We start from the raw sequence: 19,711 nt of genomic DNA, 5'->3' as shown, positions 1-19,711 counted from the left end.
TGTTTGCACAATGAGCTGAAAGAAAACTATAGTTGGAAGAAGGTGAGATTTTTCTCCACTGTGCAGTGTTGAGCTTGAAGACAGGTCCAGCAAAATCCCAGTGGCACAAAAACAGGGAGTGTTATTAAATCTAAGAAGTAACTGGTGCTGTAATATTAAATCATTTTGATGCTTCCTAATAAAATAAAATAAAGAGCTTTATTATCTGTTAGCTCAGGCCAGTTTTTAATGCGTATTATAAAGGTATTGTAAAATTTGGGTATTTCAAATGACAAGTATATATCATCAAGTGTACATAGCAAAATATTGAAATGTCTTCTATTTGTTTTGTCAGCATTTTTCTGCATTACTTACAATTGTTTATTTAATTTGTAGACTTGGTCATTTAAGTAGAATGCATGCAAGTCTCCTGAAATCTCAATATAACTCTAACTGAAGTTAGAATGCAGTTTTACAGAGGAAACTACAGTGTTTCTTTTAAAACTTTATTTATATCCTATATGCAATTCTGAACACTGGGCATTTAATAGATGGACATTTCTTGACAGATGGCTATTTCAGTTAATGTATGTGGTTTTTGTCTTTTTTAGTGTTCTATTACATTTAAGACATTAGCATTATCTATATTTGTTTCAGCAAATGATCACCAATGAAGCAGAAGAAAGTGCTATTGCTATTAAATTTAATATTAAGCATAGTTAGAATAAAGCCACATATTAACTTTATCTTTATAAGGATAAGGCATCATCAAGTCTTGCTTTTGGTTTAATCCTTGTGCTTAATTATGACATAGATGAATTAATATCTTAGCTTAGCTTAGAGCGTGATTTACTTGTCATAGCAAAGACTCAGTGCTCAAAATGTATTAACATTTATTATTGGTCTAGACTTGAAATGCCTTTTATGACCAAACATGTTAGTTACTTTAATTTATCATCCTTTTAGATGTTGTTTTTGTGTCTATAACATCTGGCTGATGAACACAAAATTATAAAATGCTTCATAAAAACATCAAAATTAATCAAAGCTAGGAATAAGAAGTGACCTCAATTTGTTTAACAATTTTATACTGGAATGTAAAAAAATGCAACTACCATTTTTCATTAGACCTTCTCCGGTTTTTTCTTTCCCACTACTTTCAAACTCCACGCCCTGCTTGTAATGCAGGTTATCTGTTGAAACAAGACTCACCCTTGGTGATATGATTAGGGTTAATGTATCACATTTTGGAAAGCTTCCTTTATCCCTACAGAGTATATTATACAGCTGTTTTCAGAGGCTTCAGGGGTTGACAGCAGCATTTACTAATGTTTACTACTAATGTTTATCAAAAGAGCCGTTTTGGGAAAAATCTGTATGGAGCCACAAAAAATGCTTGTTATGAAAAAATAGCGGTCAAAGGACTCAATACTATCCTCTGTAAAATGCACCCAGTGGCATGTAAAGCCACCTTTAGTGGCAATAACTTGAAGTAATTGTATTCTGTATGTTTGTATCAGACTTTCACATCAGTGTGGGAGAATTTTGGCCCACTCTCCTTTATAAGTGCTTCATTTCTTTGAGGTTGCAGGTATTTGTTTATGCACAGCTTTTTTTAAAGGCCCATCCAAGCATTTCAGTGAGGTTGAGGTCTGGACTTTAAATGGGCAACTGCAGCACCTTGGTTCTTAATTTTCATCCATTCTGTTATAGATTTGCTGATGTGTTGGAGATTATTTTGCTGTTTGTTGGCCAAGCTTTAGGTGTTACAGGTGTTAGGTGACTGTGGTATTGTGTTAACACACATTTGAATGCCCTAGACTATCAAAATCTCTGCTTTTATACAGGTGGTCACAGTTTCTGATGATCAGTTAGTTACAAGGTTGCTATTGACACTACACACGTTTAAGTAAGTCTAAAGAATCAGTTACCCATCCCAAATTTGTATCAGTAAAAGGGCCACATGCCTCGTCTCCTGTACTAACACATGAAGTTGGTGTACTTTATGTGTAATGCTGGTTGAGTACAGGTGGAGTTTCCAAACATAAAAGCTCTGAACTGTAAAATGAACTTCATGTAGTTGTCCAAAAATCTAACTTTATCTTTCTATTCAAATTGCACCAGAATGTGTTTTTGACAGAACTCTTTATGTATAGATTTTAAATGAGAAAACGTCCTGTTCTGCAGTAGACTGAATCTGAATGCATTTGACTTTTTTATCAGTGATCAGTGTGAGCGAGGTGTTGCTTTATTCTCAGTCTTCACCCCTGGGCCAAGTGGAGGAAAACCAGCAGAGATGAGTGTGGGGTAATAGGGCAAGTACATTCACTGTATGTCAAGGCATGTTGAGGAATGCAGCTACTTTTCAACTGTCATAAACAACCTAATCATGGCAACAGACACCAGTCATAGCTGTCAGCTGAATGGAAATATTGCTGCAAAACACTGAGTGTGTTCCTCCCTATTTTGCTTTTTGTTGCCCTCCCCTCCGCCATCGTGAATGTCAGTTTACTCTCCACGCCCCAGACAAGCGTGGGGCATACTAAACAGTTGACAGAAGAGCACAATGTGTTGTAACATTCATCCCAACGCTGATTTTATGTGTGGGTGTGTTCCTTAATGGCAAGGGGTCTCCCTCCGCAGCCTTGCCTACGCACTTGTCTCAAGTGTGTGTTTGTGCGTGCCTCTCTGCCCACAGCAGTGTGGGTGGAATAGAAATTATACAAGGGTGGGTGCAAAAGCAGAGACAGAGGAGGGGGAGAGCATTGAGGCAGGGCAAAGGAGACTATAGAGAGGGAAGAAGAGGAGGAGGGGGGATAAGAGAGAGAACCATAGGGACCGGGGAATCTAGCGACGGCGACATTCTGTAGCGTTTTGGACATTTCAAAGCCATCGGGCTTTGCCACTTGTTCTGCGCAGACACGCACATTCAACAGCTGATGACGATGTGCACGGAGGGGAGCTCTCACATGCAGTGCTGAGGATTACTTGTCTCTTCCTTCATGGAGCAGCAAACTTCAAGCGCGGATTCTGAAACGGCAGTTGATCCTGTGAGTAAACGAGCTGCGTGCGTTTGTTAGGGAATCTATGCAAGTGTGTGCGAGATGCATCCTAAATATTTAATCCCAGTAACGGCTCTCTGGCTTCTGTCATTTGTAGCATCATAGCTTTGTTACACAATCTTGACTGTTTCAGAACAGTATTGCTGGAACAGATGCTTAAAGTTCAGTTGAAAATAAAAATGGATGTTTGTGTGAGTTTGAGTCATAAAATCATATCTTTCTTTGGTAATTGCTATGAAAGGCCTTGCCAAACTTCCTGTTTACTGACACTTCTCTATTTTGCTGTTGGCCTCAAGGCACTATCGGCATCCAAAACATATTTATTTAAGTTAAAATGAATTTAATGCACTCAGAGTTTAGTTGTGAAGGCTCTCTCTGGAATGACAGATCATGTGATCATGCACAACCCAATCAGCAGGCTCCTTTTGGCTCTGTTGAAGTAAAAGAAAACCTGTTGATTCTTTTCTCGAGTCCTCTGAATCCATTCATCAAATTGGTTTTTTAAAGCCGTTTTCTAAGAAATATCCACTGTGTTGCAAAAAGACAATGCAATAACCACCTCTTATGCAAAGTATAAAGGTAGTGGGCAGTTATGTTGTCAGTGATTCTGTATTTATGTACCCTAACACAGCGGTCCCCAACCCCCGGGCCTCGGACCGGTACCGGTCCATGAGTCGTTTGGTACCGGGCCGCGAGAGTTGAGGCTCAGGTGTGAATTGAATAGTTTTCAGGGTTTCTATCGGTTTTCAGCGTTATTTTGTTATCGTTTTTATCGTTAACTTGGTTTTCCTGGGTCTTTTCATGTGTGTTATGAATAAATCTTCTTTTTTTCGGTACCGGTACTAGTTTTATTTTGTTGTATTTATCCGCGACACCTTAAAGGCCGGTCCGTGAAAATATTGTCGGGCATAAACCGGTCTGTGGCGCAAAAAAGGTTGGGGACCGCTGCCCTAACAGGTCGGTGGTTGTGTATGAGTGTGTGTACACACATTAAGTTTTTTGTCAGGGAGTTTTGACACTGTGGTGGAAGGCAGCACAGAACATAATTTCACTAAACACAGTTGTGAGAAAAGAGCAGCCTGCCAGGCCTCTGACCCGGCACACACAGCACAGACACACACATTCAGTCATAAAAAAACTCATTCATATCTTAAAAAAGTGAAAAAGAACACCCAGAGATAAGAACCTGCACACACATTTTTCTGTGTGTGTCTGTGTGTACTCTCAAAGTGACTGTGTGTGTTGTTCCTCGTGATATCCCCTGAGAGCAGAGTGTGTTAGGGAAGGAAAATCAGATGACGAGACAATGAGACAAGATCAACACTGCTCCTGTACATGAAACACCGCAGGAGGCCAGCAGTCACGTTAGACGCAGCTCCACTTTCAAATAAACACAAGCGTTTCTTTTTTATCTTCAACAAGTGCCAGATACAGTTTACCACATCAGCACAGTCAAACTGTGTCATGTGATAAGTCAGTCGATAGATTGTGTTTTGTTAACTTAAATTGTCAAAAAATGCAGATAAAATGATAGGAAAACCGTGTTTGAACCTGTACTTTTTATCTCTGTTAAACAAGTGTTTCAGTCAGTGGAATCACAGTTTACTACTACCTATATTTGCAGTTTTAATGACAGCAACATGAGTCGTTGTAATTCAAATACCAAACTGAAAAAATGTGTCATCTTAAAAAAAGATCTGAAAGTCACCAGTTTCAAGAGTGAGCTTTCAAAGGAAACATTAGGCAGTTTGCAAAAGGAACAGATGCACAGTTAATGGTGCGTCAAGTACAAATACTGCACAGTTGTCTCATAAAGCAGATATTTTTTTACGTTTCTATCTTTAAATAGATTTTAACTTCATTTATTTCCACTGTATCTTATAAACCTGGCAGTCACTATTCATTATTAGCTGATTCGCTTCCATACTTTGATTGATCGGAGATTGACACAGAGTATGAATTCTGTCTTACCTAAGTGGCAACAGCAGGGGGCAATGTTGGGTTATTGTCTGCAATAAAGGGCAACAAATGGATAGATGCCAAACTAAACCCTTCTTAGCAGGAAATAAAATGTGTTCTCTTTAATAAAGATGGTTTGTAACTGAGCTGAACATTGAATTTACATGCCAGTTACTTTCTGGATTTCTGGATGTAAGTTTTGTAGGCTTGAAGTATTTTACAGCAGTATTTCACTATACTGCACCTATAAAAACTGAAAGAGGTCAGTGAGACAGTTAAACCTGGTGATGGAACATAGACTTGGAAGTAATGGATTGCAGCGTGTCTTCAAATGTACTTGTTTACACATTTAAATAATACCCTATTAGTTATATATTTCAACAATGTAAATGTTTCTAAACGAAGACAGTGTAAGAAGCTTTGTTTTACTCTAGAAGTGCAAAAATGTGTGCTTAATAAGAACTTTTCATATGCTTCTGTGTTGGATAAGCATGGGTCTATCTAGGGAGGAGAACACAAAGGAAAAATGCTGCTTGCTCGACCATAGGAATTAGGATGAAGAGAGGAGTGAGAGATGCGACATTTCTTTGTCTAACGTCTTCCTTGTTCTTTTGTTCTCTCAGCCTCTGCTCTTTTTTTCTTTCTCCTTTTATCACCAGGATGCGGATTTAGCCAACCTAAACTTTGTCATATCCCTCTCTTCCTGTGTGGCGCCCTGCCACCTATCTCTTCCCTTCTGTTAAGAGATTTGTTTGAGCACAGGTTTCTTATCATTACTCATGGTTCTTCCCTGTTGTCAAAGATGTGTGGCTGACCAGATAGGTGTTTCCCAAATGGCACAACTAGGATTTAATCAGTCTGGCTTTACTAGCGTTTGTGGTGCATTTAATAAAATCAGCTGAACCAGAGAAACTTGAACGTTTTTAAATATTAGACTTCATCTGGGCAGTCTCCTTTAGCACTAAAAGCTCTGGTAATTAGTGCTTGGCAGCACCTTCAGCCTTTCTCTGTCAATGTGTGTAGAGTGGTCGTGGGGGCGCTGAGTGCTGGAGCCATCTCTGATGTTGCTATGATACAGGGACGTGTAAGGTTAACATTAACAATATGGCACAACATTTTGCGCTCTATGGCCTCAAATGGTGCTTGTGGCGTAGAAAAGAAAGGAGAAAAATGTCCTGTTATGGGCCAGTAGTCATTGAAATTATTATTTTTTTCCATAGAAAGTTGAAGGAAATGTAATGGGCATAGGGCCCAACATAGCTTCTACTGTTTACTGGTCGTCTTACTATTTTTAAGGGTGAAGCCAAGCTTTTTGGTGCTTTTTTGAGAGGTGTCACATTTTAGAGCCTGAGATAAAAGTACAAAAACCCAAAACAAATATTAAATAATGACAAGGCTTTAAAAAAAAGCAAAAACCTGTTTGAAGGATATTTGGATTCTCCGTAACATTCTCCGTTACATTAAAACCCAGTCCATAGTTGTAAAGAAGAAATGTAGAACTCATAAACCAGATGTTAATGAACTGTCATTAAAAAATAAACAGTTTTAACATGTGAACTCTGTGCAGTATTGGGAGAATTGTGTTCAGACCACAGTTGTTAAAGTTTGGCAGTTTTTATTGCTTGTTTCATTTTGGTTTATGTTACTTTTAGTGGTACTTTTAGTTTATTTTACTGTAATATGGTGATTATTTGTTTAGGGGTAAAATATGAGAAAAATCATAATACTACATAAAAGTGTTTTTCGACAGTATTGAGGAAATTTACCAAAAGTCCAACTATATTTTCTGTGTTCATTTTATTTTAGTTTGTTTTGTAAGTGCAAACTATTATTTGCATTCATTTTTGCCTGTCTGTCTATGTTTACTTTAAATAATCAAGATTAAAAGAATCTTGATCTTGTCATTGCCTTTGTGACTCTTAGTCCATAGCTGGTGATATTGGAAATGTTTGGTTTAAGTGTAATTTATAGTAGTGCGTTGATATGTAATGGACGATGTTGTTGTTTGCATTTATACTTTTGCGCTTTTGTGCCTGCATTAATCAGAACTGTTGGACTTGGAGCTAGTAAATCTTGAACAATTACTTTTACTGAAACGCAGAGAGGATAGAAGACTTCCAAACTATGTCCGAGTGTATGCACGTAGTCAGAGCTATGAAGATTTTATTAACCTAATGAGCAAGCTAGACACAATTCAATTGTATGACAGAGGTATTATCCTTGTGCAAGTCAATATACTGTGTTTACATGGCTTATTACTACCAAACAACATAGTTGTTGCAGTCTGCATTGCTATTACTTGTGCTTGGATGTCAGGCTACAGTGTAGGGTACAGACTTAATCCCTAGTCTATGCAGCAGATTTAATGTAGCACTACAAATCAATCATTAGGTAAAGGTGCTTGTCTCATTAACTTTTTCCTTTGCTGTGAATCCACTGCACACTACACAGGTAACATTTGCATTCTCATATTCAGCTCTTTTGTTTAATGAAGAAAAGAAAATGGGTTGCACAATGCGTGTGATATAAACACACTGCACAAACACTGCTAGCACAGTGTAACACAGAGCCAGCTACTGTCTGCTGGACTCCAAGCAAATTAAAATGACACAGTCATTCAGTGGATGTGTTGTTTGAGTATAGAAATGAGTCATCAGTCAGTTAGTCAATTAAAACAGTGATACCAAAAAAAGATAATGTTGATGTGTAGGAAAGGTTTAAGAGACGCTCTTTCTTTCTGACAAAACAGGAAATTAGGGGGAGTGAGGTAGGCCTAAGGCCATGTGCACAAGTTCAATTGCAGTCTTTGTTTATGTGTGCGTGTGTGTTTGTGCGCAGAAGTAGGCCACTCTGTCGTGTGAAGTGCTTTGCTTTCACTTGACCTTTTAGCAGACCTGCAGAACTTCCAATCATCTCTTTTTGAAGCAGCTGCTCGAGATGAAAGTCTTCTGTCCTTCTCATGATACTTGAGACCAGACGAGAAGTTGAATTTTCTCATACCTGCGCCTGTTTTTGATTTGAACAGGGAGGAACAGGAGAAGCGTGGAGAGGTAATGGCCTTGCTGCAACATGATTGGCAGACTGACCTTTGTTCCCTCCCCTTCTCAGTAACTGCTGCCTGATGGGGGCGTGTCACTATGGAAACTGAGCCGTGTGAGTGTGTGTCAGTGTGTGCGTGTGTTTGCGAGAGAATGGAACTTCCTAGTCAGTCTGTCAGCTCAGCGTGTGGGAAAAAGAGGGAGAGCTATAGAGTGCTGTGAGAGAGGAAAAGGACGTTAACAGTGAGCTACGTTAACAGTGTCTTAATACGACTTTAACAGGCAGTTGAAGCTAATTCTAAGGTGTGAGTGTGCGATAGACTTGCTGAGTTATGGCTCCATCCAAGTTAGCTGTCTGCAAAGATTTCAAGTCCTAGATAGGTCCTGAAGAAACTCCGTCAGTGCACATGAGTGATTGTGTTTTTGTGGTTCAGTTATGTAGATTAAACAGTCACTGGGTTTCCTCCTCTTTGAGAGGGGAGCAGGATGAGCCTCAGGAAGAGGCTCTCCTTCAAGCGGGTCTGGAACTCCAATACAGTGAGTAATGCATCCACACGTTCACACACAGTGCTTTACAGGTGGTATTCACAGAGGAACTGCTCTTCTAGTCAGTGTTTTTTTTTTTAAATAGAGTGGAAGTGAAAGGAGTGGAAGGAGAGTCTTAATTCTGTTATTAACTCATTTGTCGATCAATGCTCATAGAAGCATCTTAACTAAATATTCAAAAATTACCTGATGTTTAAAACCATTTTTGATAATACTAATAAAAAAACAATAACCAAGTCTTGGTTTTGTTTTGTCTTCTGTATACTTTACAAAGGGATGGAACAAGGTAGAGAGAGAAACCGAGAGTGTAAATATCATTCACTTCATTAAAGTGTTGTTCTGCTCGCTACAAGTGAGACGGGGAGAGATAAACGGAAAATGGGACCGTTACCATGAGCAAGGTACACGGTGAGGAAAGGGAATCTATTACCTTCAGCTGAGGAAAAACAAAGGGACAGGATATGAATGAAGACAGAATAAGGAAAGACTCCTGGGAAAGGAACAGGGTACAAGTTAAAATGAACAAGTCATTCTGTCTGTTATTTTCGAAAAGAAATGGTTTGGTGGTGGTACGTTTGCATAGAGATAAAGTAAGACAGACTAACAAAAATTTGAGGCGGCTGCTTCTCTTCCTCTCAAAGCCAGATGTCTTTTGAGCCAGAGCAGGAGGCAGACAGAAAGAGAAGTAGAAACAAAGCCAGAGACTGTGAAAAATGTCGGAAAAGATCTGCTTTTTGTAGGCTCTTTTGGTCTTGTGTTTTTTCAAGAAAATGAGAGATAACAGCTGTAAGACAGTGGAATGGTGAGCTGAGTCAGAAGTCTCACTTCTTGTGAAGTTTGCTTAATTTAGCACATCAACTGGCAGCTGTGAGAACATGTCTGCAGGTGTTAAGCCAGGGGTACTCAATCAGATTCATATGTGTTTACATCATGTTTCCTCCTTTGTCTGTGTGATGGTAGTGTGTTTAAGGCATCAAGCCAAGTAAAAGAGAAATTTATCACCGGGGCAGCCTCTGAGTCACACCTCCTGTGTGGCTCTTTTGTGGGGAAACAAACACTATCCGCATTCCTTCCTTTCATTGAGAGTGGATATTGATTTCTTAGTGCGCTGCAGGGATTTATCCTAGAATTCCAGAGGATACATATTTGCAGGGATGTTGATATAGGCAACTCAGAGAAGCTACTCTGTGTTATTTATTGATTTGTATATGTTTTTTGGTTAAATTGTTAAATTTGATACTAACCCAGAGGTTCCATGGAAGACGTTCTTGCTCATGTTCACAGCTTCACACCCTTTCTTTGACTTTCGTTTGAAACATTACAACCTAATCAGCTTGTTCACTCCATCCTTGTCTCTCTGAGTTAAGCTATGCTCAAGCTAGGCTTTCTCACAGCCCCCGTCCTGGCAGGATTACTCTGGTCTTCTAAATGGCAGCCACTATTCACCTCATATTTAAAAGTAAACACAGTGGCACGCACACATTGAGACTGTTAGCCCAACAGCTTCCTCCTCAGATGGATGTGTGTGTTTATGAATGTGTGCAGTCTGAAAATCTGTGCTATGAATTCTAAATCAGCTTTTATGGACAGAATCTCTGTGTGTGTTCGTGTGTATGTTTCATTTGTTCAGTTATGGGTGTGGTCTCCTGTAGTGATGTAAAATCACAAGACATGATCAGCACTCTTTTATATTTTTGTCATCTTTTACTCTAAGAGTAGAACCCCTTTCCTTTCCAAGGGTGGCCGTTTAAGTTCCAGTGTTTGAGCCAGGAACAGGTTCCTGTCGAACAAACAGTCTAGTCTTTGTGTGTGCGACTGCATATGTTATCCCTCACACTTTCTCCCACAGATAGACATTTTTGTTCACCTTGTTAAGTGCTACTGGTCACTCTGTGTGTCATCCATTAAAACAGAACGTCCTTTTCTGCCGTCTGCCTAAACGCTCAAACGTAAACATTTTCGGAAACTTGAGGTTTTTATTACATTCGAAGTTTCAATATTATGACCCTGTGAGTGAGCTTTTGTAAATTGTACACTGTGCTTAGTCATAGCTTGAACCCGACGTCCAGGCTTCATAACAGATGATGTAAGTCATACGTTCCACGCTAGTCACAGCTAATAAAGGATTTGGACCTCGCAAACAATAACCACCAACAGCAGAGGCGGCAAAAGCACAGATATTCTTTACTTAGACAGATGTTTAGATACTTCTGTTCAAAAAGTTTAAAGTAAAGAGAAGTTCACTTTCTTTACTCTGTAAAGTGAAAAAGTACAGACTTTGAAATGTAATAAAGTAAAAAGTAACTTTCTAAACGACAGTTCTAATATGATCTATTTTTATGCATGCAAATTAAAGCTATATTAATGTAATAATAAAATATTAGTACATGGAAATACTTTGCATTCATTTTCAAATGTAGGTAGTAAAAATAAAAGTTTTCAGAACAATAAATACTCAAGTACAGATACCTGAGTACATTAACAAAGTATTTGTGCTTTTTTTGCTTCTCACCTTTAAGAAACAGCCACAGATGCACACACACAGCATAAGCAGTCCAGGCATGTATCTGCAAGGTGGCAATTTGTGTTCAAGGAGCTAAAAGCAGGATAATGCGGGTAAACACACAAGTTTTGACCTGTAGACTAAAAAATACTTTCCAACCTCCGTGTAATGTAACCTACTGAATGACAGAGTCACAACACCACACCCTGTTCCTACTGAAGGTAATTAAGTCTTATGTATGAATCCAATTTTTCTCTTCTAAAGAGGTCCCGATAAGCCATCAAATGGAAAAACGTGAAATGACTGTTAATAAAAACATAGCCTTGAATTTTTGGTTCAGACCAGGGTGTGTTGCCACTAAATGTTGCACAATCATGTGATTCAGCTTTTATCTTTTGTTAAAGTGGGTGTCACAGTGATGTGATCATTGTGTAACGGTCTACAACCCTTCCACTGTGTCAGTATTCAGTGCACATGGCTTCCTAGAATACCAAAATAAGCTTGTGAAGTTTTTCACCGAAATCATTCATTTTTGTGAATTTCCAGATCAAAGTCGTGATGTGGTTCGTTATGGTTGTTTGCCAGTATCGACTGTTTAGTATAAATTCATCTGTGAGTCAACAAGAACATCAACAACTGATGATAAAAAGTTACATTAAACAACATTTCTTAGCTTCAGCTTCTCAAAATTTAGGATTTTAATTGAACATGTTTGTGTTTCTAGTGATTTGACAACAATTTGAAGCCATCACCTTGTTATCTAGTTCTCTAAGTTATCTAAGTTAACTGTGTCTAACAGTGTGGGGCACTCTACCAAGATGGGGTTTTTTTTTGGGGGGGGGTTCCCCTTGGACTGGACATTTTTTCTTTCCTTTTTTTATTTCGTTTGTGCTCTTAGTACTCCACAGGACAACCAAGACCCAAGGATTAAAAAAAAAAAAAGAAACTGGCTGTTTTGTCATCGTTCACCAATATCCCAACCTCTGAGTGCCGCAGTGGTGAGCACTGTCATCTCACCATATCAGTGGGTTTAAATGCATCAATCAGCTAGAGCCTTTCTGTGTGGACCTCAGTTTTTCTGCTTGTTAGTCATCCTAAAATTGACCATACTTGTGAATATGAGCATGAATTGTTGTCTGTCTGTGCTAAACCTTGCTACAGACTGGCAACCTGTCCAGACTTGGCCTGCCTCTCAACCTATGAGAGTTAGGATAGGCAGCCCTAAATTGGTTAAACAGTTTATAACACAGACGCATTTTCAAATAAATGTATTGTTTAAATGTTTTGCAAATAATTTCATCTTCTTTTTAATTCTATTTTCCATTGTTTTTGACTCTCACACGTTGTTGATGAGATTAGCTTTATACTATATGTATACATATATATGATGAAGTTTGTAGTTTCAGTTTGTCCACTTGTAATGAGAACATTAGATAAAAATGTTAACTAAATGCAGATATCATACTAGTCAGGTAGATTTGTATCTAAATGTCTTTTTTTGTCCAAAATAGCACAGAAATGGGCTTTTATTCAATATAATATCATAAGGGATTCTAATCTCAGATGTAATGTGTTATTTATTAATAAGAAAGAACCATTATCTGCAGCTCTGTCTTGCTTAACCAGAATTGACATCCTACACATAGAGTTTCTGCTTTTTTCCTACAACAACAACAACAAACAAGCTCTCCACAACTGTAATCATGATCACCAGTCTCTGAAGTTGTGTCATTTTCTGCTGATCTTATCAGTGCGTTCACCACAATACACATGAAAGGCCCACTAATATCTGTAAGAAACCGATCCTCAGCCTACATTATAGGAGATGTGATAATAACTGAAACCAGTGGAGGCTAAAAGTAGCACATGTGGCACCTATGAACTGGCAGCACATTTGTTCCTTACAGTGGGATATACATTTGAGAGTATCCTACTTAAATTGAAGTATTTTCCATCTACATATCATCTCTACAGATAGAGGCTTGAGAAAGGAACTCGAAGAGGGAATGTCTGAAAAGCCCCAATCATTCTCTGTGGGCTGTCAGGAATGACCCGGACTTGCCAAAAGAGGAAGGGAAACACCACTGGAATGATTGAGGAAACGAGACGGAGGGCAAGAATATGAGAATGATTTAAGGAGAAGGGAATAAGTGAGAGAAAGGAAGAAAGACTGGGGCTACAGCATTCTGGGAAAAGAATAAACAAAAGGAAGGAGAGAGTGAAAATAGGCTAGAGGGGGAATCAAGTGAAGACGGGGGAGAGGGGCCTCGATCAGGGGCCAAACCTCTCCACCACAGCATGTGTCTGGAAGTGATCATGCTAGCGCTGAATTGGGGATAGGGGTGAACACACACAGATTCATAAATGCAAAAAAATGCATGCTACACACAAAAGACACATCTTTGACAGATGTTTGCCATATGCTTACATACTGTAGGCTTCACAACTACAACAAGGCCAGGATGTCTTGACACACAGAAACACACATAGACACAGTAAATGCTGTTGGGAACGTGTGAGTTGTGAATCTGATTTTTGCTCTAATAAGTGTAATCACTTTGTGTCTCTGGTAATTTTTGGTTATCCTCTCTTGTGGTTGTACCACAAACAGCTGCTTCAGAATAATCTCTTTCCATCCACTGGAGCCAACCTCTGTACTTCAAGGGACAGTGTGGAATTGTTAATCCCTGAGAAACTTTAACCGTTTTCACACATGTACTGCAGCCCTGACCTTTTCTCGACATCACTCAACTGAGCAGCATGCGGGGATGTTCGATTGGACACTAGCCCATTTTTATCCTAGCAGCTCCCTGGTAACGCACTAGCGAATGAGCATCCCGTGTCCTTCCTCTTGCACTTTCTATCCAGGCAACTCCCTTACCTAAACCACACATGGTTTTTCCAGTAGTATATCTTAAGAGGACAATTTCCTGCTGCATGTGGCAAAAGACAACTATAAAAATGTTCCATCCTGATTCTTCTAAAATTGTAACTCAGTGCAGTTTTATTCATATAGTGCCAAATCACATATACCATTGCACTTTATATTGTAAGGTAACAGCTCTACAGTAATACCAAGAAAACCTCAACAATCAAATGACTCCCTTTGAGCAAGTACCTGGGGACAGCAGGCAGGAAAAAAAATCCCTTTTAATAGGAAGATACCTCAGGCTCAGGGAGGGGCAGCCATCTGCCTCAACTGGTTGGGGGTGATGGGAGGAAGACAAGACAAAAGACAGACTGTGGAAGAGAGCCAGAGATTAGTAATAACTAATGATTAAATGCAGAGAGCTATATAAACACATAGTGATTGATAAGGAAGCACTCGGTGCATCATGGGAAACTCCCAGACCTACGTAACTTAGGGAGAATTCAAGGTCACCTGAAATTGTTTGATGTTTATGTATGAAAACATCTTTACACTGACAGAACCATCTGGGCAGGACTAGATCTGATTTAAGAGAGGAAATGGCCAAAATTCAACAGGTAGCACATACACAGACAGCACCAAGGGTTCAAATGAACTAGATGTACCCAGTTTGCATATTGAATATGAGTCTGGATATTTTAGAATTTTAATGCTGTAGGCTTATTACAAATAGAGAATGTTATTGTTTTTGTAAATTGGTTAACGAGTGTTTAGGTGAACAAATCTATTTGAATAGCAGAACTTCCACTTCAGTATTTTAGTTACTGTAAAATTTGCATAGTTTGGAACCTAATGTAATGCTCAGTTGCAGACACTGCCTTTTTTTAGACTTTGTGGTGCTTCTGTTTTTATTTTAATACCAGTTTCAGTTTTAGTAACTCTTTTGAACACAAAGGTGTACTCCTACTGTTGACCTTTTGTCTTATGCTGTTCCCTATCTTAACTCCTCAGAGACACATGTGTCTAAAACCAAATCTAGGCTGCTGGTAGAAATCTGGGTAATTAAAGTGAATATGAAATAACTACAACTAAAAGGGATTTTTTTTCTTTTTTGAGATAATATCACTTTTCTCTCTAGTAAAGCTTTCAGTTTGACAGTAGGCACATGAGGCTGCAGCTCAAAGCTTTATTGTATAATATAAAAATGATCTTATAACACATTAATTTGCTTTCTAATGAATGATTTTATTATTCAGTAAACCATAGCAGGGAAAGAAACAATGTTATTTCACACAACTTGTTGTTGCATTTCTAAAGAATGGACTGTGTGACCTATAGAAACCTCTGCTCATCTGGAGAACACTCTGATGTCTGTGCTGAGTAATGACGAGCTCAATAAAAGTTAATTTCCCAAAGGTAAATGCGCTGTAGGAAATTCCTACAGATCACTTCGGTACCAGGCTGCTCTCTTAACATGAATAAACAGAAAGTTTGCTATTAGCAAGGGTAGCGGTTAGATTAAGAGAATATAAAGACACATATTGCAAATTAGGCTCCATTTTGAACCCTTTTTTTTTTTTTGAGTTTTCAACTTTCTCAAACCATTTTTCTCTTTCTTCCTTCCTTTCTTTCCCTCTTTTGTCTCCTGCTCGGCTTTGGCCTGAGTCACACTGTGATGCATTGTTCCACAGTAATCTACATTAGTGATGTCTGCGTTGAGTGATCTCATCCTAGCTCAGCATGTCTGAGAGAAAAACCCGCTGTACGCCATATGTGTGTATTTCTGAGTGTCGTTTTGGGTCTGTGTCAGGGAAATGTGATATTAGGCTGAAGTAAGTTTGGCTTGATTATGTGTCTATATTAACATCTGCGTGTTTGTGTTGTTGAAAACCGTTAAAATGGAGATTGAATGAGTTTCTTCATCTCTCTGTTTGTGATTGTGAGATAAGCAGGGAAACTTCACACCTGCCTATTGAAAGGAGACGGGACCCATCCTTAACCTTTTCACACATACACCCAGACAGTAGGCCCCACCCTTTTGAGTTTTCTTGTAGAGCAAGCGCAGCCAGTTAACAGACGATTCCACCCACGCAGAAGACAATGAATGTGGGTGCTAATCTGGCTGTGTCATGATGTGAAACTGTGTTGATAATGGAATCATTCCTATTAGAAACTCAGTCAGTCTGTCTGTGTCTCCATGTGGCCAAAAGTGCATGCTCTGGCCTCTTGGGCCTCATGCCCTGTGTGAGCTGATTTTAATGTGTGTCATCTGTGTGATGAAGAAAGATCCTAACTCATGTCTTTCTGCTTTTTACAGTCTGCTGCAGTCTCTGATGGAGGTGAGTAAATATGCCTTAAATTTTTGTATTATTTCAGTATCATTTTCAGGTCTTCTTCTTACGTGAGCTGGGGAATTTTATTGAAAATCTAAAGTTTTGTGTAGTAATTAGAAGGGGGGAAAACAACAGCACTAAAATAAAGGGAAAACAAATGCTGTTCTGAAATCATTTTAGAAATGGTGATCTTGTTTTATCTTGCACCATAACTTTGATGCCTCAATTTTTCTGCAGAGGTGGCTTTTACACCACCTTCAGTGCTCCGACTCTGTCCTCATCAAACTGGGACATGTTTAGTTTTGCTGTTTTTTTTCTACGTTGCAAGTTCAGTAAAATTAAAGTAGACATTTTTCAAGTGCAGTAAATGCACGATAATGGAAAAAGAAAACTCGATTGTGAGTTTTACCATAATTGTACAAAACCTTGCATTCTTGAGTTGTTAGGATGCGGTTCATTTAGCGTGTATCGAGTATTTTATCAGTTTAGGTCTTGCGTTTCATCGTGGCCATGCTCACAGTAGCACCCAGCTAACATTGGTCTGCTTTCAATAACTTCTCTAGCAACAGGCGAGCTAGTTTGGCCTGCTTTTCTGCCACACCTGTGCTTATTCTGCTGCTGGTGTCTGGCTGCAAGCTAAATATAAAGCCAAATTTGTAAATATAATAACGAAGCAACTGGTAGGTTTTTTTTCTGCTTCTGTAATCCTTATAAGCGTATTTATGATACAGAGATGTAGGTTAGATATAATGGTTCACATATTACCACAGTGTAATATTTAAAAGTAAAAAACGCTGCAACAGTTGTACTAATACAAACTTTCAGACAAAGTCTCCTCCCAGGTGACAAGATAGAACTTCACCTTTTGTCATCACGGCTTGCAAATATCTGTGAAGAAGCCTTGATCAGATTCAGGCTGCCAGTTTCCAGGCTGAGAAGGTGTTGCAAAGGGAAGGCGTTACAGACGCTGTTTGATCATTCGTCAGTGGTTGTATAACTCACTTTACATATCTTCCCATGGTGGGGCTATATAATAGGCATTTTTTAACGTCTGTGCCAACAAGATGCAAAAACTAACAGTTCCAGTTCCGTGAGACTTGTTGGAAAGCTGCATGGGATGTGCTTTTCTAGTGTTTTGTCGTTGTTGTTTTTCAGTTGTCTTGGTACTGTTGTTTTAATTAGGATGACAGACCATTCGCACAGTGTATTTTCATGATTTGTTAGACTGGATCTAATTTGTGCTAAACTGTGCTTTAACACCCCATAAATGTATATGAAAGATAAATTTTATGGCAGATGGGAGATAAAAGAATGCAGAGGAGGTGAGAAACAAGACGGGGGGTGGGAAGCTCTGAATTTTATGGTGGACGTGTTTACTGTGAGCTTGAATGTAGAAGTGTTTATCATCACTTTTTCCACAATGCATGTCTCTGGAAGATAGAATGTGTTGTTTGTGAGACTTCTCTCCTTTAATATTTTTTCTTGCATGAGATAGGGAACATGACAACTAAGGGACTAATGAGGTTCCTCATTTTGCAACGATGTTCTCGTTTTGTCTTGTGTTAGATCACTGTCACCAGGATCAAGTGAGAGAAATGTAACTCTGTGCACACACACGCCGTGTGGGTAAAATCACTATACGTTATGATACATAAATTATGTATATCGAGTAGATTTTAGCCAGCCTACCTTCTGCATAATGTAGGAGCCCATTTCCATTGCTCAAGTCTAAAATTGCCTCATTTCAATGCTTAGACTGATTTATTGAAAAAAATTAAAAGAATGTGTAAAATGTAGCTTTAAATCATCTCCTTATATACCAGCCCTGATTTAGCCACTGGATTCCACCAGATGCGCCACAACATCTGTATTGCAGGCCTCATTAGCCTCAGTAGTGGCCTTCCTTTAACAAGCTCCTCATCAATACTGCAGCGTGTGCGTGTGTCCGTGTCACTATGTATACGCGCGCGTGTGCCCGGCATTTTTATCTCCCTTCTCTCTCGGCTTTGAATTATTCATCTTTCTGAGGCCTGTGTGTGCTTGTATCGGTTACCCTGGCTGGAAGCTCACAGAGCTGTGTGAATGCACATGCAGGTGCGTGTGCATGTTGTGACCTGACTCTCTCTGTGCTTTCTCAGGTTGTCATCCAGGTTGCTCACCAGCAGCAACCTCTCTCTCTCTCTTTCTCATTATATCCTCCTTCTTTTTCCATTTCCCACCTTCTCTCTGTTTCTCTTTTGGTGTAAAAGTGTGTGTGAGTGTGTGTATGTGGGCCCTTTCTTGGACTATGCGTTCAGCCCTCTTGTGTTGGAGTTCATGAGGGGCCCCGATAGGGGGATTATGGATGGAGGGACTTGGTTACCCCTTAGGATTCGCTACTTGCCCCGCTGGCACCACACAGGCTCCTACCAGCTTTACCCAGGTGAGGAGATAGCTGGAGCTTTGAATACTTGTTTTTCCAACTGAAGGAAATGCAGATTTTGTTCACAGGGAAGCAATGAGGCCAACATGTTGGACAGCAGAAGGTTTTTTATGTTGAAAATTCAGTTTGTATTTTCTTTAGGCCCGTGAAGGAAGTTAAAGAAAAATACCACAAGATGGAGATTGCTTGTTAGACAGATGGTTTTGGAACTATCAGTTGACAGGTGGATAATAAATGAGTTTAACCCGTCTGTACAGCAGCTGTTAATGTTGTAAAGTCTGAGTGGGGCAATGATTGAGTGTTGTGGTTTTCCTACAGTTCACTTTGTGTTTGCTGTGCTGTTTCTCATCTATTGAAAATTAAACGGAATTTCAGTGGAATACCGAGTTAGAAACTTTGTGTCAGTTTTTTTTTTTTTTTTAATTTCTGTTATTGGACAGAATCCTAAGAAATTCCTTTTGTAAATCTTACTTTACTCATCTCACTCACTGCTTATCATAATTGTCCCTGTAAAATGCCTTTTAGTAACAACATTAAAATTTTGCCATTGAAACATCTCTGAAGCCTTGGTGTAGACAGAGGATGGGAGTTTTTTTCCTGTGGTGTCTGGCACTACAGATTTTTGGGGGTCTTGGTGTGTAAAGATCCAACTTTTTGGATCAGGCTTGTTTAGGCTTGTTTAAGTGCAGCCTGCCAGTGATGGATCAAACTGGGACTTGGAGGCTTGACAGGCAGTGTTAACACTTTGGGATCTCTGTCATGTAGTGTTTGCACTGTGGTGGTGCTCAGTGTAGTGCTATGGGAGGCTGCTGCCGTAAGGGAGTGCAATTGTGTGTGTGTGTGTGTGTGTGTGTGTGTGTGTGTGTTTTATCCTAATCCTTCTTTTTATTGATTAAACATTCATGATAATATAGATTTCGGTTTAAATGACCTCATTTACATTAAGTTGCACAGGAGGACTGTTATGCAACATTAATAACAACATAGTGCACATTTGCTC

At 39.2% G+C, this 19,711-nt stretch overlaps 1 protein-coding gene across 6 annotated transcripts in view; it reads left to right on the top strand.

Annotated features, from left to right (window-relative positions):
- Nucleotides 1-19,711, top strand: part of rgs12b (regulator of G protein signaling 12b) — a 43,471-nt gene that overhangs the window by 12,483 nt on the left and 11,277 nt on the right. For all 6 annotated transcript variants that reach the window (XM_042213549.1, XM_014341310.2, XM_014341311.2 and 3 more), the window contains exon 6: nt 16,274-16,295. In XM_042213549.1, the coding sequence (XP_042069483.1) occupies nt 16,274-16,295 (22 nt within the window). The remainder of the gene's footprint in view (nt 1-16,273; nt 16,296-19,711) is intronic.

Source organism: Haplochromis burtoni, unplaced genomic scaffold (genome assembly GCF_018398535.1).
Source record: "Haplochromis burtoni strain Fernald_Lab_line unplaced genomic scaffold, NCSU_Asbu1 Contig_452, whole genome shotgun sequence".
Lineage (NCBI taxonomy): Eukaryota > Metazoa > Chordata > Actinopteri > Cichliformes > Cichlidae > Haplochromis > Haplochromis burtoni.
Note: the sequence above shows the minus strand (reverse complement) of the source record. Positions and strands in the feature narration are given on the sequence as shown.